General features: G+C 42.0%; 1 protein-coding gene across 1 annotated transcript in view; it reads right to left on the bottom strand.

Annotated features, from left to right (window-relative positions):
- Positions 1–24,980, bottom strand: part of fa2h (fatty acid 2-hydroxylase) — a 69,809-nt gene that overhangs the window by 9,708 nt on the left and 35,121 nt on the right. Inside the window, exons 2-4 of the mRNA XM_063000845.1 lie at positions 6,584–6,670; positions 3,552–3,694; positions 2,422–2,522 (exon numbers count right to left, since the gene is read on the bottom strand). Of these exons, the coding sequence (XP_062856915.1) occupies positions 2,422–2,522; positions 3,552–3,694; positions 6,584–6,670 (331 nt within the window). The remainder of the gene's footprint in view (positions 1–2,421; positions 2,523–3,551; positions 3,695–6,583; positions 6,671–24,980) is intronic.

Raw genomic sequence — 24,980 nt, 5'->3', positions numbered from 1 at the left:
TAACTGATGTCTTCATTTCATAAACGATCACTGAAGGGAAACGTGATGTAATTTCTTGGTAAACGTGCCTCTGACCCAAACCTCAAAATGTGTTTCAGTCACTACATTTACAATGAACAGGAAAAATAATAAAGCTGAAGTTGAAACATGAAACAATTTTGGCTTTCACTCAGGTCACAGTCGCTACTGCCCTCGTTACTGAGGGTTTTATGGTAGTACAGCATAACAAAATTGATTGACTGGAACCTGGCATGTTTGCACCAAAAATGTCAAGAACTCACTATGGAATTTATCACAGACTGGACTGAATAATGAAGAACTCACATTATTTTTTGCTAGTTAAAACGTTTAGTTCATGTGTATGTATGTATGTGTGTGAATTCTGTTTATTTAAATTATCCTCCAGGCCACACAAGGAGGATGGAGGTCCCTGCTGAGTCTGGTTCCTCTCAAGGTTTCTTTCTGCATTTTTAAGGGAGTTTTTCCTGCCACCGTCACCCTCGGCTTGCTCAACAGGGGTTTTTGGTCTGTTGGTCCTGGAGTCTGTACAGTTGCTTTGAGACAATGTCCACTGTAAAAAGTGCTATATACAAATAAAATAGACTTGACTTGACCACAAATCACATCTGGCATCATCTTCATTTTCGGCATTTAGCAGACGCCTTTATCCAAAGCGACTTACAGTACTGGGACAGCATACAGTCTGAGCAACTGAGGGTTAAGGACCTTGCTCAAGGACTACAACTGCATCACATCCAACACATCATTTAATGCATTCTGCATTCATCATTTATCATCAATAACTTAATTCTGTTCAGAGTCACTGTGGGGAACCTTTTCTAGCAAAGGGTCAAACTAGACCCGTGGTCAGCAAAGTGTTTGCTGTCCTCTATAATGTTTGGTTTAATTTTTTAAAACATCCGTTCTTACGTTCTTTCATAAACATTTTGATCTCTGGTTCACTGCAGTTCACTGCCACTGATTAGAGTTTTAACACAAACTAGTAGGATAAATCTCATTTTAATCTCATTTATCCATGCATTCACATGGTGTAAATAATCGTATCCATATTTATTCATAAAACTTTAATGGATGATGTACTGCATCGCTGATAAAACCACAGACTGAGACTGGCATTGTCCCCAAGGGGTTTTGTTTACAGGGGTTTTTAATTACTGACTATTATTCTTACACTAAGAAAGCCTTTTAAGTCATGTCATGATGTGACATTAAATTGTAATTTAAAAAGCTTCCACTAAATATTTGATATGCAATAAACATTCAGATCACTCTAAAAGCCTGGCTTTAATATTGATAAAGACTAATTGTTCCACTCCCATAAGTCCACAATCTAGCCGTATCCAATTCCCTAAACAGTATTTTCACCTCTACTGCTACTAATCTTCACTCCTGACCGTGACTAACACACACCGCCTCCAACACGTGTGCAGTAGCCGACTGCTACTTTCTTTTTCACTACTTTTATTTTGACCTGCACAAGGCAGGTACACATGGAGATCCGTACCACGCACAGAGAGCCTCGTACTATTATCCATTATCCCATCAAGTCATGCAGGCACCACTGATCAGCCAGCAGAGGTCGCAATAGCAGCTTCCCTTTACCAGACAAGTAAGTCATTGTCCGTGTAGGCACCCGACTGGACATTGGCAGAGCTGAGATTTGAAATTGCAAGCTTGAAATATTCAAAGTTGTTTAATATTGTGTAATTTTATTAAATCTATGTTTTGCCAAAATATCTCACTTATAAATAAAATAAATAAAAACATGATAAGATGGGAAATATATTGAACATGTGATTACGTTTTCAATATCTAATAATTTGTTATAATGAATATTAATGAAGGTTGCCAGTGTTACAGAAATATTTAATTTATTTAAAAGTTGATATCATATTTTCACACTGAGTGTCAGTGAGTGCGGACTGTTCTCATTCTTTCTCAAAATAACGCTCAGACATGTCTATTGTCAAAACAAAAGAATTCCAGGATTTAACAGAATTGGTGGCAGGTTTTGTTTTGCTTTATTCTCCAGATAAAGGTTGTCACGACGTGTCCATTTTGAAAAGACTTTGTAGAAATGATAGAATTTCTAACTCAAAATGAGTAAAACTATCGCAGATGTGCGCTGGTCCTTAATACCACAAAAGAAACTAAACTGCTTGGTCTTAGAAAGTTGGTTTACAAACGTTTATCCTGGTAAAGATCACAGTGGATTCATTACAATCAGAAACGCTGGGCAGGGCAGAAATTCACTCACTAACTTAAACTTTGGTAAAATGTAGGATTAGGATTAGCCATCCACCTTATTTATGTTTCTGGAAGATTAAGAAGCACTGGAGTTCCTGAAGGAAACAAACACAGACACTCCTGTTTTGTCTGTGTGTGGTGAAAGTGTGTTACCTGGTGTGATGTACAGTTTGGTGCTCCCTTGTGCCAGTAAGCTGTAGCAGTACCAGCTCAGGTAAATTACAAGAGGCATCCACACCGCTGGCACAATGTACCTACAAACACAAGCACACAGAGGTAAAGAGGTCGTTTAAAATACAGTAAGAGGACAAATGTACATGAACCCTTACACCAGATTAAGTCTGAGCAAACTGAAATAAGGTGAGGACATGAAGTGTACCTCAATGCACCTACAATGTGTTTTATACAATGTTACATGTAATGTAGAGCTGCAGGACCAAACAATTAATTCATTTTTTTATCTTGCAGCTTATTCTGTATATACTTATTTATTGGGAGTCACCACAGTGAATCATTCTGGTCTGCAAACCTGATTTGGCACAGTTTTTACGCTAGATGCCCATACTGACACTATTTTCGGTCATGTTTCTATTTGGGACTGGCAATGTAAGCACACTGACAAGTGCACCTTTCAATTGCTAGTCTGTTCTGTCTGGTTTTGGGAAGAAGGATTTGGGGGGCAACATTTTTGCTGGTTTGTTTCACAAAGACACAATCCTGACGAGCTGTGGTTAAATTAGGCAATATTTCAACATCATTTATTTAGTTCCTTACTCCGTATCACATGAGAATGACAGGTCACACCTGTGACTCCATGCTCCCTCCGCCAGCCAAAATAGGGCACAAAGCAAAGCACGACTCATATTATGGGTAAAGTGTTGAATTTTTATTTCGCATCCACCTCGTAAAAGAAAGACTGAGGTCGTAATTGTAGCAGTTATGTGGAATCCTCTTCGATAATCCCACCCCACAGATAAGCCAATCATTATCCATGTAGGCCCCCAGCCAGTAGCCATTCTTAGTTGGTTTTTGCTGGCTTGGCTGATCTCCCAGCCTGGAAAACCTATTGTTGGTCTGGTCTGGTGCTTGTCTAGCTGGCTTTCATGTCTAACCATTCAAAACCAGCCTGACCAGAATCCAAAACCGCTTTTAATATGATCAAAGATAAGCCTGAGCATCCTGCCCAGCTGCCAGCTAAATGAACCTGTTGGCACTGTTTTTTCACAGCAAGTGTAAAAGAAAGAATGTGTGAGTATGTAAACATAACTAAGATAAAATCTTACCATGCTGTTTTAGTATTGGCCTCAAAGAAGTCAGACTCGAAGAGACGAATGGGACGATCAACAGGCTGGTGGACCCACGCGTCATATTTCTCCCCCAAGTATCCCACCTGCCAGGCCAGAGGTTTCCTCCAGTCCACCAAATCCTGCACAAATACACACACACATTCCCAATTAAATATTGCTAAAACAAATACAAGTACACATATTACATTTCATTGTCATGTTTTGCCACAGCTATTCTGGTTGGGGTTGCAGTGTGTCCGATTTTTAAGGAATTATTGGCCACAATGGAGTACCACACTGCAGACAGGATGGATGCCAATCCCTCGAAAGGCCTCGGCCACAAGACAGCCAACAGCTGGGGATTCGAACACTGGATCCAAAAGGGAAGTGAGTTAGCGTAATTTACTGATGTGCCACCCGAGCACCTGGTTACACATAATTGCAAACATAAATGGCATAAACGGCAGATACTGACAAAGAACACACACAAACTCTCTCTCACACACACCCACACACAAACTATATAACAGAGCTGAGAGACTTAGACTCTTACAAACTACTAATTACTACTATAAATTAAAGCTGTAGCTGTGAATTGAACTGCCATTCTGATGTCATGATTAAAAATAAAATTGTAATTCCTCAGATTATTTACTGTAGCTCGTGAAGTAATCAGATACCAGTAACCCTTCCAACACTGCCTTTGATTGAGGTATTTTGCTGTGATGAACTAGTATCTATAGGTTTGTTTATTTGTGAGCTACCTGTAGGTCATCGGACCCGTTCCTTTACGAATGAAACGGATGCATTTTCTCAGAAGAAAATAAAACTAGCATGTGTTTCAGAGAAACGGATACAACACACTTCATTCTGTTTTGCCCAGATGTGACACTGATGAAACACACACACACTCAAAAGTGGGTGTAAATTAATACAGGAACTCACTGGTGTGTATTTACACTTACAGTTCTTTTAACCCTTTGATGCACAAGCTAAGCAAACCCCTTCTAATGCACAACATGGGTCAAAAATGACCCATATTCATCCATTCAAGAATATTTTCATATGCACATTTGTCAGTTATTCATGTATTTGCTGTCTTAGCTAATAAAAGCTATCTATACTAGAATATGTAAACAGCTAGCAAGCAAATAGTATTGGACATATTCAAGATTCAAGAGCCTAATCTTTGGTTGTCTTTCAAAAGATCAGTAAATATGTTTTGACTACAAACACTTACAAATGTCAGTAGTTTCTGTCAAATTCCATAGTAAATACATAAGGGTCATTTTTGACCCATGTTGTGCATTAGAAGGGTAGTGATACAAAAATGATTTTTATTAAAAAAGCAAAAAATATAGAACTGAAATAAGGATTTGTGATGATCAAAAACAAGTTAATTGAAAAATTCATGGAAGCTTGAATGACAAAATTAATTTATTGCAAAGATGTAGAAAATAAAAACTCAGTTGGGTCACTTTTGACCCAGGTTGTGCATCAAAGGGTTAAAGACAATACGTAATAAGCAGATGCACCAATTGTGGCGTAAATGAGTAATGAATCATTTTAGGGCAGCGCCGTGACTTCATATAACAAAACTGACCTTGTGTAATCATCACAATACCTACTCAGCGGTGCAGTGGTGGCTCAGACATAAAGCTGCTGGATTACTAAACACAAGTTCAAAGGTTAAAGCCACATCACCACCAACCTGTCATGGCTGGACCCTTAAGAAAGGCCCCTCAATTGCTCAGATTGCATTCCATCTCCTAAGTCCTGAGAATATTTGCACATTGAAAAAAAAGTCTGACGAATGCTTAAATGTAAATAGTCAAACGACACTCAGTTGCAACAGAACTCAAGCTAGGAGATGAGAACAGGAAGCCTTGTTCAGGGGGACGTCGGTCTCCAGTCCATGCTGAATATTTTCATCAATTTCTAGTCCACTTTGGTTAAAAATACCTTGATGTAAATACAGCTATGGAAAATATGTTTGTCCAAATTTGCAGCAACGGTTTAGGCAAGGTCCTTTCCTGTTCCAGCATGACTGTGTAAATGTGCACAAACCAAGAAATTCCAGCGGCCTGTACAGAGCCCTGACCTCAGCACCACTGAATATATCTGGAATGAACTGGAACATTAGTTGAGGATTTCTTGACCATCATGGACCAGCCATACAAATTATCTTTTGGCGGAATGGGTGCAAATTCCCACAGCCATACTCTAAAGTCTGAAGAGTGCCTTTTGTTCTAGCTGAAAAGATAACAAAAGGTGTCACTCTACCTTAATGCCACTTGTTTTTGAAATGGGTCAAGTGTCCAGATACTTTTGGCTGTATAGTGTTTATATGAGATGCATCCCCCAATCCTTATTGTAAGGATTCATTTCTATTTCTCTTGCATTTCATTAAAGACATCTGTTGTTTCCCCTGTGTGCAGACCCAATTCCACTTAACATAGCATAAATGAACATATACATTGATCAGGCATAACATTATTTGCTGACAAAACAGCCCTGCAACTCTGATGCACTGTGTACTCTGTCACCTTTCTATCAGAACCAGCATGAACTTCTTCAGCAATTTGAGCTACAGTAGCTCGTCTGTTGGATCGGACCACACGGACCAGCCTTCGCACCCCACGTGCATCAATGAGCCTCGGTCGCCCATGACCCTGTCGGCGGTTTACCACTGTTCCTTCCTTGGACCACTTTTAATAGATACTGACCACTGAGAGCTGCAGTTTTGGAGATGCTCTGACCCAGTCGTCTAGCCATCACAATTTGGCCCTTGTCAAACTCGCTCAGATCCTCACACTTACCCATTTTTCCTGCTTCTAACATCAACTGTGAGGATAAAATGTTCACTTGCTGCCTAATATACCCCCCCCCCCCCCCCCCCATATATTGCATAGCACCCAGTGATTCTGGGGGAAACCAGACCCACCGCAAGCCTGACCAGGTTAAAGAGGTAGCACAACATCAAAGGAACAAAAAATACCACACACACACACACACACAGTCTGACTTACTGTTTCATCATCGACTTTGTTGCACTTGCTGATGGCTTCATCTGTGTCTTCTGAAGTTTCCGATTTGTTTCCTCTCTGTCTAAGTGTCTGTGAAACACACACAAAAACAGGTCAGTATCAATGGTCAGAAAGTCTATTTATTATTATCCATCATACAGGGGTTTGGATTGTACTTTTTAAGAAGAGGAAGACACTAATGAACCCTGAACTGTCTAATTTATTGCACACTTATGCGTTTACTTCACTGCCATTCAGGGGCAATTCAGAAAAAAAACAATAAAACTTTGGTATGTTCTGGAATGCTGGAAGGAAGCCCAAGTACCCACATGGATATAGGAAAAAACATGTCAAACTTACAGACAGTGTCACACAGGCAGTACCCAAGTCCCTAAGTACCATGTTGCTCCATGCCATTCACCAATAAAATTAATATTATAGTTTCATTTACAATTTACTTAAGTAACTCCTTGATCATGATTAGGGTCCTGTTGGGTCCAGCTCCACCCTGAAACATGAGGTACAAGGCAGGAATACAGCCTGGACAGGGTACAAGTCCATTGCAGAGCAGCACTCAGCAATTTAAAGCTGCCAATTTACCTGCAGATGAAAAGAAAGCAAAGTACCGGAAGGAAACACACAAAGATACGTCAAAACATATAAACCTCTTACAGAGCGCTCAGAGTGCTGGTCAGAACAGAATCTTCCAACAAAAGAGATGTATGAATGTGTTTAAAGTCGGAAAAATCTGTTTTGGGTGGATATAAAAGGAAAATGTTAGGGGTGGATTTGAAGTTTAGCTTTAGCAGCAGAGACCGGAAGGGTGTCTGTTTAAATCTCAGTTTTTATACTTAAGTCATCTTGCATGAAAGCTTTTGCAAATTCCAACTGTAAATTCTTTAGGTCGTAGAGAAATTGCAAAAGAAAAAAAATCTTGACACCCCTGGAGGGACGAAACACACAAAAGAAAGCCTTCGCAACCAAACGTCAGTTGTAAATGGGACATTTTTGTCATACGGCTGTGTGAATGTCACTCCTTAAATCAGCACAGTGGCTTGGCTGAAATCCTGTGTGAATGACACCAAGATCAAGTTTATTCAGTCATAACTGAAATACCAGTCCAAAAACAGGCTCCGGTGTTTACCGCTGATGGAACTAACAGCAGGAATTACAACTATGAGGACTTTGGGACGGATCCAAACTCACACCCACACTCAGAAAGTGGCCATTTTGCTCCGTCGTGAAACTCAGATTCTGTCCTTCACAGGCAGCCAACTGCTGGAGGATTAATCGAGTGAAATATTAATCACTTTGGCACTCGGCGTTCATCTTAAGAGGTGATTAACCCCGGCCCTATCTCGCCTCTAACAGAAACACAAACACCTTCCCAGAAACCTACACCTAGCGAGGAAACATAAGCATGAACCCTCGCAGAACACATGATCTCTCAGCATCTATCTCCACTTCCAGTGGCTAATCAAGCCAGAGATGGTGTAAGTAGATGTAGCACACTGTGTAAGTTAGTCATTAAGTCATTAAAACCGATCAACCATAACATTATGACCACCTCCTTGTTTCTACACTCACTGTCCATTTTATCAGCTCCACTTACCATATAGAAGCACTTTGTAGTTCTACAATTACTGACTGTAGTCCATGCTTTGTTAGCCCCCTTTCACCCTGTTCTTCAATGGTCAGGACCCCCACAGGACCACCATAGACCAGGTATTATTTAGGTGGTGGATCATTCTCAGCACTGCAGTGACACCGACATGGTGGTGGTGTGTTAGTGTGTGTTGTCCTGGTATGAGTGGATCAGACACAGCAGCGCTGCTGGAGTTTTTAAATACCATGTCCACTCACTGTCCACTCTATTAGACACTCCTACCTAGTTGGTCCACCTTGTAGATGTAAAGTCAGAGACGATCGCTCATCTATTGCTGCTCTTTGAGTTGGTCATCGTCTAGACCAGTGGTTCTCAAACTGTGGTACGCGTACCACTGGTGGTACGTGAAGCAGCACGAGGTGGTACGCCAGATAATCTCGGAAAAGTGCACCGAAAAAAAAAATTATAATAATAATAAATAAAAAATAACAAAATGTGTAAATTACTAATAAAATTCTTATAATTCTGTTTTAATAAAATCAGTTGAATTAAAACAAATCGTATTAAAACTAATGTGTTATTTAAAATATTCGGGGCTACGCAGACACCGTACTTCATTACGTCTATACTTCACGTTCGCGGTTTCCATCTGGAAATTTCCGAAACGGTATCAGTAAAGTTATCAGTAAAGTTATCAGTAAAGTTATCAGTAAAGTTATCAGTAGATCTCTCGCTTTTATCAGATCAGATCTGCGTTTGAAGCTCACTGATCTCGTTCCTGGCTGCTCCGCTAAACAGACGCATCCCACTCACTCACATGCCGATTCTATTGAACGGATCTTTGAAATGAACGAAAGGAGCCGAATCTTTTATTTCTGCACAATTCTTATCGGCTGTAATCCACCCATTCAGCTTCCATCAGTAAAGGGGAATTAATCGTAAATCGTAATAAAGGCTGTGTATTGTCGATATTCAAATCCGAAACACTTTCAGTATTGCGGAGAACGAGACACACACACACACACACAGAGAGAGAGAGAGAGAGAGAGAGAGAGAGAGATAGTAGTATAATTACAAATAATTGAGAAATAAACTATGAACTTGTTTAATTCTGTTAAATCTGATTATTTCATTGTGCTTATGTTTTAAAGCAGAAACAAACACAGTCACATCTCTGTACAAGAGAGGATTTTCCACAGTCTGCCTCTTCCCTGTAGTGTTTTTGCCTTTTGAAATGAATCTTTCTCATTTAAGTGATGTTTGAATTAGGCCTACATTTAATGCAAATTTGATGTTAATATCGAGGGTGTCTTATAGTTTACCTAGTAGCGTGAAGTCACTTTTTGAACGGCTCCTTGAAAGGAACCGAGCCAAAAGATCCAGCTCCCGTCAAGAAGCCATAATTCCCATCACTAATATACAGGGGTTGGACAAAATAACTGAAACACCTGTCATTTTAGTGTGGGAGGTTTCATGGCTAAATTGGACCAGTCTGGTGGCCAATCTTCATTAATTGCACATTGCACCAGTAAGAGCAGAGTGTGAAGGTTCAATTAGCAGGGTAAGAGCACAGTTTTGCTCAAAATATTGCAATGCACACAACATTATGGGTGACATACCAGAGTTCAAAAGAGGACAAATTGTTGGTGCACGTCTTGCTGGCGCATCTGTGACCAAGACAGCAAGTCTTTGTGATGTATCAAGAGCCACGGTATCCAGGGTAATGTCAGCATACCACCAAGAAGGACAAACCACATCCAACAGGATTAACTGTGGACGCAAGAGGAAGCTGTCTGAAAGGGATGTTCGGGTGCTAACCCGGATTGTATCCAAAAAACGTAAAACCACGGCTGCCCAAATCACGGCAGAATTAAATGTGCACCTCAACTCTCCTGTTTCCACCAGAACTGTCCGTCGGGAGCTCCACATGGTCAATATACACGGCCGGGCTGCTATAGCCAAACCTTTGGTCACTCGTGCCAATGCCAAACGTCGGTTTCAATGGTGCAAGGAGCGCAAATCTTGGGCTGTGGACAATGTGAAACATGTATTGTTCTCTGATGAGTCCACCTTTACTGTTTTCCCCACATCCGGGAGAGTTACGGTGTGGAGAAGCCCCAAAGAAGCGTACCACCCAGACTGTTGCATGCCCAGAGTGAAGCATGGGGGTGGATCAGTGATGGTTTGGGCTGCCATATCATGGCATTCCTTTGGCCCAATACTTGTGCTAGATGGGCGCGTCACTGCCAAGGACAACCGAACCATTCTGGAGGACCATGTGCATCCAATGGCGGTGCCGTGTATCAGGATGACAATGCACCAATACACACAGCAAGACTGGTGAAAGATTGGTTTGATGAACATGAAAGTGAAGTTGAACATCTTCCATGGCCTGCACAGTCACCAGATCTAAATATTATTGAGCCACTTTGGGGTGTTTTGGAGAAGTGAGTCAGGAAACGTTTTCCTCCACCAGCATCACGTAGTGACCTGGTCACTATCCTGCAAGAAGAATGGCTTAAAATCCCTCTGACCACTGTGCAGGACTTGTATATGTCATTTCCAAGACGAATTGACGCTGTATTGGCCGCAAAAGGAGGCCCTACACCATACTAATAAATTATTGTGGTCTAAAACCAGGTGTTTCAGTTATTTTGTCCAACCCCTGTATATATACAGTGTATCACAAAAGTGAGTACACCTCTCACATTTCTGCAGATATTTAAGTATATCTTTTCATGGGACAACACTGACAAAATGACACTTTGACACATTGAAAAGTAGTCTGTGTGCAGCTTATATAACAGTGTAAATTTATTCTTCCCTCAAAATAACTCAATATACAGCCATTAATGTCTAAACCACCGGCAACAAAAGTGAGTACACCCTCTTAGTGAAAGTTCCTGAAGTGTCAATATTTTGTGTGGCCACCATTATTTCCCAGAACTGCCTTAACTCTCCTGGGCATGGAGTTTACCAGAGCTTCACAGGTTGCCACTGGAATGCTTTTCCACTCCTCCATGACGACATCACAGAGCTGGCGGATATTCGAGACTTTGCGCTCCTCCACCTTCCGCTTGAGGATGCCCCAAAGATGTTCTATTGGGTTTAGGACTGGAGACATGCTTGGCCATTCCATCACCTTTACCCTCAGCCTCTTCAATTAAGCAGTGGTCGTCTTAGAGGTGTGTTTGGGGTCATTATCATGCTGGAACACTGCCCTGCGACCCAGTTTCCGGAGGGAGGGGATCATGCTCTGCTTCAGTATTTCACAGTACATATTGGAGTTCATGTGTCCCTCAATGAAATGTAACTCCCCAACACCTGCTGCGCTCATGCAGCCCAAGACCATGGCATTCCCACCACCATGCTTGACTGTAGGCATGACACACTTATCTTTGTACTCCTCACCTGATTGCCGCCACACATGCTTGAGACCATCTGAACCAAACAAATTAATCTTGGTCTCATCAGACCATAGGACATGGTTCCAGTAATCCATGTCCTTTGTTGACATGTCTTCAGCAAACTGTTTGCAGGCTTTCTTGTGTAGAGACTTCAGAAGAGGCTTCCTTCTGGGGTGACAGCCATGCAGACCAATTTGATGTAGTGTGCGGCGTATGGTCTGAGCACTGACAGGCTGAGCCCCCACCTTTTCAATCTCTGCAGCAATGCTGACAGCACTCCTGCGCCTATCTTTCAAAGACAGCAGTTGGATGTGACGCTGAGCACGTGCACTCAGCTTCTTTGGACGACCAACGCGAGGTCTGTTCTGAGTGGACCCTGCTCTTTTAAAACGCTGGATGATCTTGGCCACTGTGCTGCAGCTCAGTTTCAGGGTGTTGGCAATCTTCTTGTAGCCTTGGCCATCTTCATGTAGCGCAACAATTCGTCTTTTAAGATCCTCAGAGAGTTCTTTGCCATGAGGTGCCATGTTGGAACTTTCAGTGACCAGTATGAGAGAGTGTGAGAGCTGTACTACTAAATTGAACACACCTGCTCCCTATGCACACCTGAGACCTAGTAACACTAACGAGTCACATGACATTTTGGAGGGAAAATGACAAGCAGTGCTCAATTTGGACATTTAGGGGTGTAGTCTCTTAGGGGTGTACTCACTTTTGTTGCCGGTGGTTTAGACATTAATGGCTGTATATTGAGTTATTTTGAGGGAAGAATAAATTTACACTGTTATATAAGCTGCACACAGACTACTTTTCATTGTGTCAAAGTGTCATTTTGTCAGTGTTGTCCCATGAAAAGATATACTTAAATATCTGCAGAAATGTGAGGGGTGTACTCACTTTTGTGATACACTGTATATATATATATATATATATATATATATATATATATATATATATATATATATATATATATATATTTATATATATATATATATATATATACACACACCTAATTAATGTGAGCCTTATGTGGTTCTGTGATGAGAAACATAGGTGGTACTTGGAAGTTTCGATTTGATAATGGGTGGTACTCGGTCTAAAAGGTTTGAGAACCACTGGTCTAGACCTTCATTAGTGGTCACAGGACGCTGCCACGGGGCACTGTGGGCTGGATATTTGGGTTGGTGGACGATTCTCAGTCCAGCAGTGACAGTGAGGTGTTTAAAAACTCCAGCAGTGCTGCTGTGTCTGATCCACTCATACCAGCACAACACACTGCAGTGCTGAGAATGATGCACCACCTAAATAATACCTGCTCTGTGGTGGTCCTGTGGGGGTCCTGACCATTGAAGAACAGGGTGAAAGGGGGCTAACAAAGCATGCAGAGAAACAGATGGACTACAGTCAGTAATTGCAGAACTACAAAGTGCTTCTATATGGTAAGTGGAGCTGATAAAATGGACAATGAGTGCAGAAACATATATATATATATGACAAAAAATATTTTTATTATTCATCACAGAGGTGAAAACATCCCTCTCACCTCTGCAGCGAACACTTTATATGAGCACATAACATGTTCACACGTCTGATTGGACACGAGTATCGGTACTGTTGAGTAGTGGATCAACTTGATATTCCAGAAACACAAACATACACCCACATACATACCTTTGAAGGTGTGTAATCTTCTAATTTAGCACCAAACAGTCAGCGTGCATGAATCAATAATAAAACCACATTGTGACTCAACATACAGTGAGTCAAATGCCCTCATTAAAACTAATGGTGACAGGCTACACCATCTTCATTGGCACTGCGAAGCACAAACTCAACCCCCCAACACCCCTCCCCCTTAATGGGATGCCACTCCTCCTGCTTCATAAGTGGCAGGCACAAAGGTTGGCGTTTCCTTGCCTGTGACTGACAGGTACACAGGTAACACCTACTTATTTAAGACTGCAACCAGCAGCCACTTTTCCTTTCTAAGACCAGAAACAGAGGCTACACCTCCCACTGGTATACACACTGGTATACACTCTATCCATTATTATTCATTCAAGTTCTTCATTCTTTTCACTGGGCGCAAGGTGAGAGAACATCACGGACAGGGCACCAGTCCATCGTAGAGCGTTTCACACTTACTCACACTTAGACGCAATCTGAGCCAGCTGATTCACCTTCTACATGTTAATAGGAAGCAAAGAAAACCAGGATTCCCAAATAAAACCCATGCTGACATACTGATAACTTGTATTTGGAGTTATTATGCAGGATTTAACCCCATGCCCGTAAAATTATAGGGTCTCCCAATGATTTGGGGATAGGGTTAAATCACCCATCATATCTAATGACTAGTATAAAACCAGGGGCGGCAGTGACATTATTAATTTCTTTAATTTGACCCTTTTATTCTTTTATTTGTATTATTGTATCTGTGCCTTTTTCTGTCATGTAAAGCACTTTAAACTATATAAACTATATATATATATATAAATAAAGATTATTATTCTTATAATGTGCATCATTTTTCCAGTGACAGTGATTGGAGGTGACAAACCCAGGTCCAACCATGTTCTAGTGTGGCATCCACTCCACCATCTGCTGGAAAACTGGATTTTTCTAACAAGCAATGATTTAGTTAACGAAAGTAATTCACACCAGTGAATGAAAAAAATCACTCTCTCCGACACATTAACACACTCGTACACACCCAAACACATTTATACACACACAGAAATAAACACCTAAGCAACACTTAAGTGAATTCCTATGAGACGAGCTGATGAAAACAAACACATGTAGTTATAGTAACTGTCTCCATTCAACAGGTAATGCTGAAAGACTGGAGAACATCTAAACATTCACCCATCAATCATCTATTCATTACACTTATTATACAGTATAATCAATATTACTGCCTCATCATTCAATACAGGCTCAGGAATCAAGACTCAACACCTTAATTGAGAGGAGTTTATAAATTGCTCTTTGATTTTTAGAAATGTACTTAAATCGCAGACTAGGAGCTCATGGGCCCCAGTGCAAAAAAAATTTTGGGCCCCCTCAACAAATTTCATATACTGTATATATGTGGTTACACTGATTCCCAAAATCCCTCACTGTATATTTTGATTACATATATTTTGATATTTCATTGTCTTTTAGTTATTTTAATGTTTTACTTGTCGTGTTTTTACTTTCGTTATCGCCGCACTTTACCGCTACCATTAGCCACTTGCTACTGTAGTGGGTCGGCTCACCTAGCCACAACAAGGTAACTGTTTAGTCAGGACATCAATAAGCATTACAACACTTTAGACTGCCTAGCTCTACCTATTGGGTTCAGTGCTGGGGCCATACGGCGAGTCTCATATACAAAACTAACTGCAGAACGTCCGAACGCACGTGTATAAACCGGGTGCTGCATTCTAATTGGCTGAGCTAAATGTCACTCACATATTGCCGCTACAATATTGTAATATAATAATAACAACCTGGCGAGTGCAGCCAATGGAGGGGCAGTGCGGTTGGGGGTTGAGTTCATGTCGTGAAGGGCACAGTTTTTTGCAAGATGCCCTTCCTGACGCAACCCTCCTTGGGACTGGCACTGAGGGTGCACTGATACGTGTCCCCCCCAATGGCTAGGTTTACGTTATGTCACGCGCCTTTGTATTTGTGAGCCCAGCTTTAGGATTCGAACTCTCTGAGCTCAACGTGTTTTATCATTACGCCGTACAAGCTCACAAATAAACAAAAAAGGTGAATCAGCATGACAATACATCAGATCTGTGTATCTGTGATTCTTGGTAATTTCTTACGTTTGTTCTTGTGTATACATCCAACCATATGATAGCACCACTGATCTCATTGGTTATGTCTGTGGTGGCCAAACAGCCTAGACTTTGGGAAGTGAACTTGTGCCGTTCCAGATGCCAGAAAGGGCAGCCAGTGCTAAACCGTGCCAAATCAGGTATGTTGACTAGTGTGATGTCCACAAATACTAATCACAACAGTGTATAGTCTGTGTTATCACGTAGAAAAGTGGGCATGTGTTCAAAAGACAAAACGTGTCACTATAATTTAACTTTTAACTTAAACATTAAGGTGCCTCAGTTTTGTGCTAACATTTAATTCACAGCATGTTTAGAACTGAACAGTGTGCTGGTCACCAGATCTACCATGTCCTGTTCTGTAACATAGTTTAGATTTTATCTTTATTAGTGTTAACTGTTGAACCAGCATCACGTTACTGCGGACACACGGCGGATTCACACACACGGCAGATTCAACTGCCTTTTATAACTTTAAGCAGCATTAATACTTAGATAATTAGTGTGTGTGTGTGTGTGTGTGTGTGTGGCTTCCAGTTTTTTGTGAATGTGAAATGTCTTTACACTGATATACGAATGATTAAAACATGCATACAAAAGACTCAACACTGTAGTTCTGAAAGTGAGGAACTAGTTTAAAAATGCTAAACTTATAGAGCACAGCGCTCAGGTATGAACCATGAGACACAGAACAGGTACCTGATAATTGGCTTTGGGACTGATGACGGAGACCTCAGGTTAACCCACAGGCTTACAGGGCAGGTTAGGACTTGTTTAAAATGGTGTGTAGGTCAAGAGAAAAGCCCCCATCTGTATATTAGTAAGAAAGTGTCGTCCATTGTCCATTAATCAAGGGTACAAAGCACTTTGTAGTTCTACAAATACTGACTGTAGTCCATCTGTTTCTCTGCATGCTTTGTTAGCCCCCTTTCATGCTGTTCTTCAATGGTCAGGACTCCCACAGGACCACCACAGAGCAGGTATTATTTGGATGGTGGATGATTCTCAGCACTGCAGTGACACTGACATGGTGGTGGTGTGTTAGTGTGTGTTGTGCTGGTATGAGTGGATCAGACACAGCAGCGCTGCTGGAGTTTTTAAACACCTCACTGTCACTGCTGGACTGAGAATAGTCCACCAACCAAAAATATCCAGCCAGCAGCGGCCCGTGGGCAGCGTCCTGTGACCACTGATGAAGGTCTAGAAGATGACCGACTCAAACAGCAGCAATAGATGAGCGATCGTCTCTGACTTTACAGGTAGGAGTGTCTAATAGTGAGTATCTGATCCACTCATACCAGCACAACACACACTAACACACCACCACCATGTCAGTGTCACTGCAGTGCTGAGAATGATCCACCACCTAAATAATACCTGCTCTGTGGTGGTCCTGTGGGGGTCCTGACCATTGAAGAACAGGGTGAAAGCAGGCTAAAAACTATGTAGAGAAACAGATGGACTACAGTCAGTAATTGTAGGACTACAAAGTGCTTCTATATGGTAAGTGGAGCTGATAAAATGGACAGTGAGTGTAGAAACAAGAAGGTGGTTTTAATGTTATGGCTTCTCTTCACGTTTAGTGTTATTCTTGTTGTTCAAACATAGAAAACGTTACTATCAAAACACTGCTAAATTATAGCCAAATAATTGCATTTTTAATTTAATAGTTAATAATCATCCTGCACGGGTCTGGTTTGGCTATAAAAATAGACAATGTTTAATCAGAGCCCCTATGAAATCTCTGAAATAACAGAACGGCCTGCACTGCAGTGTATTTCAGCTCCAGGAAGCCAAGATGAACTTCGTTTTCAGAATTAAAAAAGTATTTGGCATGTAAGCAACTATTCCAGACATCATTTCCAGGGAATCTAAAATCAAATAAATGAGCTGAGTAGCCACATGACTGTCTGTGGGCTAGAGATCATGAGATGCTATAACCTGACACACACACACACACACTCACACACACCCACACACACACCCTCAGAGTGGGACAAGCTGGCTCCACCTCACAGCCACAGCTTTCAGCCAGGCCCTGTCACGGAAACTCCCGAAGCAAACGAACATGGGATGTGGTGTATTACTCCCTGGCTGCCTTTCCTCACCTACAAGCTTTATTCATTTGCTCATGGAGTCATAAATCAGTATCACTATAGAACCATTATCTAATCGTATCCACAGGCGTTTACAAACAGGCTCATAAAACTCCCACACGTAGATATAACAGTAATAATGGAAGTGGTTCATGTGGCAAAGCAGGCTGTTATACTAGCACACTACCGACGATATCTGGTTCGAATCTTGGCAGTGCTATCGGCCGGCCAGGTGTCTAAACAGCGATGATTGGCTATGTCAGTAGAAAAAGACCAAAATAAGACCAATAAATTGAGTAATGAAAAGGTTACATGTTCAAATCGGGCACCCAATAAGACTCCACAACCAAATATAGCACCCCATAAGACTCCACAACCAACAACTCCATTATAAATCTGTTTAAATAAAAGCATCTGGCAAATCCATTAATGTAAATATAGACCCACGGGGCACCCAGGTGGCGCCGAGATTCTGAACTCCTCGGTTTGAAACTCGGCATTGCTGGGCGCCATCTAGCGGGCATAATTGGCAGTGCCTGCAGCAGACACGTCTCTGCTAGGGCGGGCTGACCGGACTATGTGGGTGGCGTCTTTTAGCCTGTGCAGAGTGCATGGGTGAAAAAGGGTTCCACTAAGGGCTGCGCGTGGGTCGGAATAGGCGTGAGCAGCAATATACCCACCTCGACTGCAATCAGGGATCCCCCAGCAGTGGAAGACAAATTGACTACACTAAATTGGGGAGAAAATGGGAGAAGATGCATAAATAATAAATAAATAAATAAATAAATATAGACCTACCATGCGCATCTTTAATAAAGTGTCTCTTTTTAACTGCCCAGTACACTATGACGTGACGTATTAAAATCCATAATCTCACATATTGTATTTGCTTCCATTGCCAAGTGACCAGTGCTGCACTTAAGTACCCCCGTGCTAAATGTAGTTACCCTTGTTGACCATGGACCAAGCATACCAAAACAGTGCAGACTACTTATTATTTAATTGCAATCATAACAGCATTGCCAAAGGTGTGAGACAATACAATCGCTCCAATCAAAACTCAACTGCAACAGATTTTAATAAAGCATGTAGTGATTCCCAGCAGGCACTGGAACATACTACATACTATACTACTATAGCAACTGCAGTGGGGCAAACCAAAAACTGCCCTTTGGTATTTGATCTAAACATGTTGTGGAGAGTGCCATCTCAGCCTCACCTTTATTGGAAATGAACAATTGCACATTATTTATGGTACATATGGTTCAAAATTAGGATGTTTTTGTACTGTATGGTACCGAGCAATTTAACCTTTACCTATCTTACGACCAACCCCGCTGGCAGTCTTGTAATCTTTTGGCCAACATGGCTGGGCACTGGGGGAAACTGACTTTCAATAATTTATTGGAATTTCTGCAGGTGAGCATAAAATGTTTATTGGATTGATGAAGGTTGGAATGGGAACTATTGTATAATACAGGGTTTCTCACCCGGGAACCTGTGAGCCCATTGCTGGCAGTGACACATGAAGTTACAGCCTGTACTTCTATAGTATTGCTATACTATTGCCTATAAGTTCTACAAATTGGTAAATTTGTAATTTGAAATCAAAAGTATTCCAGTCCTCTTGGGGTGTGCAACACCCTTTTCGGATAAAAGGTGTTTGATTACAAAAGCCGAATGAAAAGAGTTTAGGGTCAGTCTGCAAACAGTGTCCTCCCTCATTGTCCCCTGTTAATACTACCCCCTATTGCAAACACCACTGGTCAAAAACGGTAGAGCAGGTTAAGCAGGTTCTGCGTGTGAAAGCTTCACACCCACAGGTTGCTTGGGGATATTAGGGGTAAAGAAACACTCACACAGAGTTACAATGTTTATGTTGATACTGCCAGGCAGCACATGCAAATATCCACAGGTTTAGAGATTTCTGCTGGATACACACACATACGCCTCGTTAACCGGCCCCACCCGTCCAACCTTCCATGATGCAAACCTGTTTCCACATTTATCACCAGTAAAGGACAGTAAAAATTAAAGATGCTTTATGTTTTCGAAGGTAAGTGAGACGAAAGCAAAGTCGCAGACATGCCATTAGGTAAAGAGAAGTGTGAATATTAGTTAAAGTAGTTTTACAGCCAGGTCAGCCTGTTCAGATCACTGCTGTACTCTATGTCGTCCAGCCGTGAACCAACATTGACTTTTAGGGCTGATGCAGTTTCACACCCTTACAACCAACAAACAGACTGTTTGTAATCTAAAGCTTTAGACATTCATTACAGCGTTCACAACTTTTTAGCAGCTCTTGCTAGAAGAACTTAGTGAATGGCTGCAGGACAGCTTAAAAAAAAATCAGAATGACAGGAGGAGGCCACAATGGTGTGGAGGCTGGGGAGATTCAGTTCACTTGACAATGAAGGGTTTTAATGAACAGCAGGCCGGCCAAGAGAGAGAGAAGGAAACAGAGCAAATGTGGGCAAGACAAAAAACAAAGGCATGAGGAAAGTGATAAAGAGAGCCGTGTGCAGGCTGGTACAGCGAGAACAGCGCTGCCAGTGTACGGGGTCAGTGTAGGGCCTGTGGGGGTAGTTACAGTGCGAGTCTAGTGTTTGTGTTGGGTATGGTGGGATGCTGGTTTGGACACCAGAAACCTTGTCTTATTCCTTTCATTTCTACCATCCTATCTAATTCTTATGTTCGTTCCACCCCCCCATCCTTTGCATCATGTTCAACGGTTCCTTTTTGGCAACCGTTTGGGCAAGGTTCTTTTCCTCCTCTAGCATGGCTGTGCATAAAGCAAGATCTTTAAAGACGCAGCTTGACATGAAAATCTCTAGAGTCGTTAATTCGGCTAAATACAATTCTAGAGACACACTACAAAACTTATGGAAAGCCTTCCTAGAGGAGTGGGACCTGTAATAGCTGCAAATGGGTGGGGCATCATATTAATGCACACGTTTGGACTTACAAATACACCAGTGTAACTTCCCATTTTTTAAAAATATTTTTGTTTGTGCATTTTCTCCCCTTTTTCTCCCTTTTTAGCGTGTCCAATTGTCCGATTGCGTCATGCGTCCTCTATACCAATGCTGATCCCTGCTCTGATAGAGGAGAACAAAGCTAACCCACGCCCCCTTCGACACATGGGCAGCAGCCGTACGCATCTTATCACCTACACTTTGATGAGTGCAGTGCAGCTCAGCGTTGTGTACGTAGAGACACACCCTGAGAGCACTCTTTTCTCATCTCTGTGCAGGCGCCATCAATCAGCCAGCAGAGGTCGTAATTGCACCAGTCAGGGGAGAGAGAGGTCATGGGGATCCGGCTTAGTCCCGCCCATATCTGAACAACAGGCCAATCGTTGTTCATGTGGCCGCTCAGCCTTAGTCGGCAGGCAGAGCTGAGATTCGATACAATGTTTTCGAGATCCCAGCTCTGGTTCCAGCGTGTGTTTTTACCGCTGCACCACCTGAGCAGCCCCAACTCTTCCCATTTTTAAATGTATGTGTTTCACACATTATGGGACAATGGGTAATTGATATGTTTTCAACTTTGCAGCAACAGTTTAGGGAAGGCCTGCAAGCTCTATAAAGAAGTAAAGCTCAGTTTAAAGAAACTCCAGTGTCCTGCACAGAGCCCTGTCCTCAACCCCACTGAACTAGAACATTAAATGTCCAGCCATATAAATGCTTTTTTGACTGAATGGGCACAAATTCCCACAGACATACTTACAGACAGGGCTTGTGAGAAGCCTTCTCAGAAGAGCAGCTGTTATAGCTAAAAAGATCACATAAAGGTTTTTTGAAATGGGACGTCCAACAAGTGCACTGTCAGTGTTCAAATACTTTTGGCCTTACAGTGTATATACTATATGACACAATCAGAGAGTTTAAATCTGCATTTAACAAGTTCATTCCATCACAGGTGCAGAGCTGAATCTCATATTCAAACATGTTTCAATGTTTCTGGATTAGAAAGTGACTTTGTGGGGGGGCACTCCTGAGGACTTTCTTCGATACAGTGGTGGCATCAGCCATCTTTTATGGAGTGGTATGCTGGGGCAGCAGTATCTCTACGGCAGACAGGAAGAGACTGAAAAAAAAAATTAAGAGGGTCGGCTCTCTCCTAAAAAGCCCCTTAGACCCAGTGCAGGTGGTGGGAGACAGCAGGATTTTAGCCAAGCTGGCATCCATGCTGGAAAATAACTCCCACCCCATGCATTAGACTCTGGCAGCACTGGGCAGCAATTTTTATCCCCCAGTATAGCCGTATCCAATTACCCTGAATGCGCCCTCTATACTGATTCGACCCTTCACCGCTGACTGAGGACGCCTCTCAATTGACATACGCCCCCTCCGGTACGTACAGTCAGTACAGGCTGCATTTTTCACCTGCACTAGTCGAGTTCATATACTTGACGGGCACTGTGTACGGAGGGCCACACCCCCATCAGCATTATTCCTCAGCCCTGTGCAGGCATAACATTATGACCACCTTCCTAATATCGTGTTGGTCCCCCTTTTGCTGCCAAAACAACCCTGCAACTGTGCTGCACTGTGTATTCTGACACCTTTTTTATCAGAACCAGCATGAACTTCTTTAGCAGTGTGAGCTACAGTAGCTCGTCTGTTGGATCGTCTGATGGATGGTGCATCATGACAGTCACCTGTCAGTGGTCATAATGTTATGCCTTGTCGGTGTATGTATGACTGAATAAATAAATTGGCATAAAAGAAATGTTATACTTATAGTGCAGTGAATGACAGGCATTGCGCAACAGCAGTGGAATGTAGTGTTAAAGTTGCACAGCATGAAGGACTGGTTTCCAACTTTGCCAGTCCAGTTACCGTCTGTGAGAATTTTTTCCATTTACAAAGGGTAAACGTACTAATATACTGAGGTATTTTTTATTAGTACACTAAATGGCCAAAAGTATGTAGACATCTGACCACCTGAGATTCTTGGACACCCTATTCTAAAACCAAACTAATAAAATCATGTCATTATACACAAATAATGTGTTTTATGTAATTAAACATTGTTAGCAGTGGATGTGAATGAAACGCCAGGTAAATCAGGTAAATCACACACTTTACCTATTCCAGATACACTATATGGCCAAAAGTATTCGGACACCTGACCATGAGCTTGACGGACGTCCTATTTCAAAAACAAACGCTAATAAAATTCACTATTATGTGATCTGGTTGGCACGGTGGCTAAGTGGGTAGCACTGTCGCCTCACAGCAAGAAGGTCCTGGGTTCGATCCCCAGGTGGGGCAGTCCGGGTCCTTTCTGTGCGGAGTTTGCATGTTCTCCCCGTGTCTGCGTGGATTTCCTCCGGGAGCTCCGGTTTCCTCCCACAGTCCAAAAACATTAAGTCAGGTTAATTGGAGACACTGAATTGCCCTATAGGTGAATGGGTGTGTGTGTATGTGTGTGTGTCTGCCCTGTGAAGGACTGGCGCCCCATCCAGGGTGTTACTGTGTGCGTTGCGCCCATTGAAAAGCTGGGATAGGCTCCAGCACTCCCCTCCCCATTGGATAAGCATGAGGAAGTATTATGTGATCTTTTTAGCTAGAACAACAGCCACTCTTCTGACAAGGTTTCTTATAAGACTTTGAAATATGTCTGTGAGAATTTGTGCCCATTTGTATGGCCGGCCACTGACATTGGTCAATTCCAAAGCTGTTTAGTAGGGCTGAGGTCAGGACTCTGTGGAGTTTCTTTAAACCAAGCTTTGTGCACAGGGGTATCTGGACCAACATCTGTACTAAAAACATTCAGCCAATGTTAGTTAACACTGAACTATGTTTTTAATCCTCTAAAATTTATCCAAGTTACCAGTACATTTTGTAGATGGTGGCAAAGTTTACAGTTGACTCAAAACACTATAATAATGCCCTTTAAAATGAATTTAAGCTCAGTCACATGGCAAAAGTCACAGTGAGCCTCATCCTCGAGAGTGCAATCAAGGAGTTGCTGAATGGCACAGCCAACACAGCAGTCACGGTAATTGACTGGAATGTGCAGAGTGAATGTGGCATGGGTGTGGACGTCACTATGAAGACTATGAATGTGCTCAAAGTTCACATTAAGGACAGGTATCTTAATTATACCCTCACCAAGCATCATCACTCTCACCTATCTGGTATGTAGATTTACTTTTTTTATAAGCTACAGCCATCACACAGTTGAGCTTTGTCGGTATACAATTACTGACTGAAGCCCGTCTGTTGCTCTGTACTCTGTCACCCCCTGTACCCCATTTATCAATCAAAAGGGACCCCCACAGGACCAGATAATGCTTGGATGGTGGATTATTCTTGACACATCAGTTTATTTCATTGCTTTAACTGGTTAAAATTGTGCCATTTTACATTTATTTAAATTTACTGTGGGGGCAGCAAGATGGTACAGGTGGAAGCACAAGTGCCACACATACACACAGGTCTCTATTCCTACCTTCAGTCGTGGTTTGTAAGGAAATTGGTATGTTCTCCACATAACTGCATAATTTTCTGACCTCTATTGAAGTACTCTAATTTCGTTCCACCCCAAACCCCCCCAAACATGCAAAAGGAATGAACCCGAATACTGAATTGATGAACCTGCCATGCTCAATAGATTGGTGATGATCAGCCATGCTGATTGGATTAGTGATGATCAGCCATGCTGACTGAATTAGTGATCATCATCCATGCTGGAATGGATTGGTGATGATCAGCCATGCTGATTAAATTAGTTATGATCAGCCATGCAGACTAAATTGGTGATGATAAGATATGCTGACTGGATTGGTAATGATCAGCCATGCTGACTGGATTGGTGATGATAAGATATGCTGACTGGATTGGTGATAAGATTTGCTGACTGGATTGGTGATGATAAGATTTGCTGACTGGATTGCTGATGATCAGCCAATGCTGACTGAACTGGTGATGATCAGCCATGCCGACTGGACTGGTGATGATCAGCCATGCTGACTGGATTAGTGATGATGAGCCATCCTGGAATGAATTAGTGATGATCAGCCATGCTGACTGAATTACTGATGCTCATTCATGATGACTGAATTGGTTATGATCAGCCATGCTGACTGGATTGGTGATGATTAGACATACTGGACTAGATTGGTGATGATCAGCCATTCTGGAATGGATTGGTGATGATCAGCCATGCTGACTGGATTGGTGATGATCAGCCACGCAGACTAAATTGGTTATGATAAGATATGATGACTGGATTGGTGATGATGAGCTATGCTGACTGGATTGGTAATGATAAGCCATGCAGACTAAATTGGTGATGATAAGATATGATGACTGGATTGGTGATGATGAGCCATGCTGGACTGGATTAGTGATGATGAGCTATGCTGACTGGATTGGTAATGATAAGCCATGCAGACTGAATTGGTTATGATAAGATATGATGACTGGATTGGTGATGATGAGCTAT

This window comes from Trichomycterus rosablanca, chromosome 8 (genome assembly GCF_030014385.1).
Source record: "Trichomycterus rosablanca isolate fTriRos1 chromosome 8, fTriRos1.hap1, whole genome shotgun sequence".
Taxonomy (NCBI): domain Eukaryota; kingdom Metazoa; phylum Chordata; class Actinopteri; order Siluriformes; family Trichomycteridae; genus Trichomycterus; species Trichomycterus rosablanca.
Note: the sequence above shows the minus strand (reverse complement) of the source record. Positions and strands in the feature narration are given on the sequence as shown.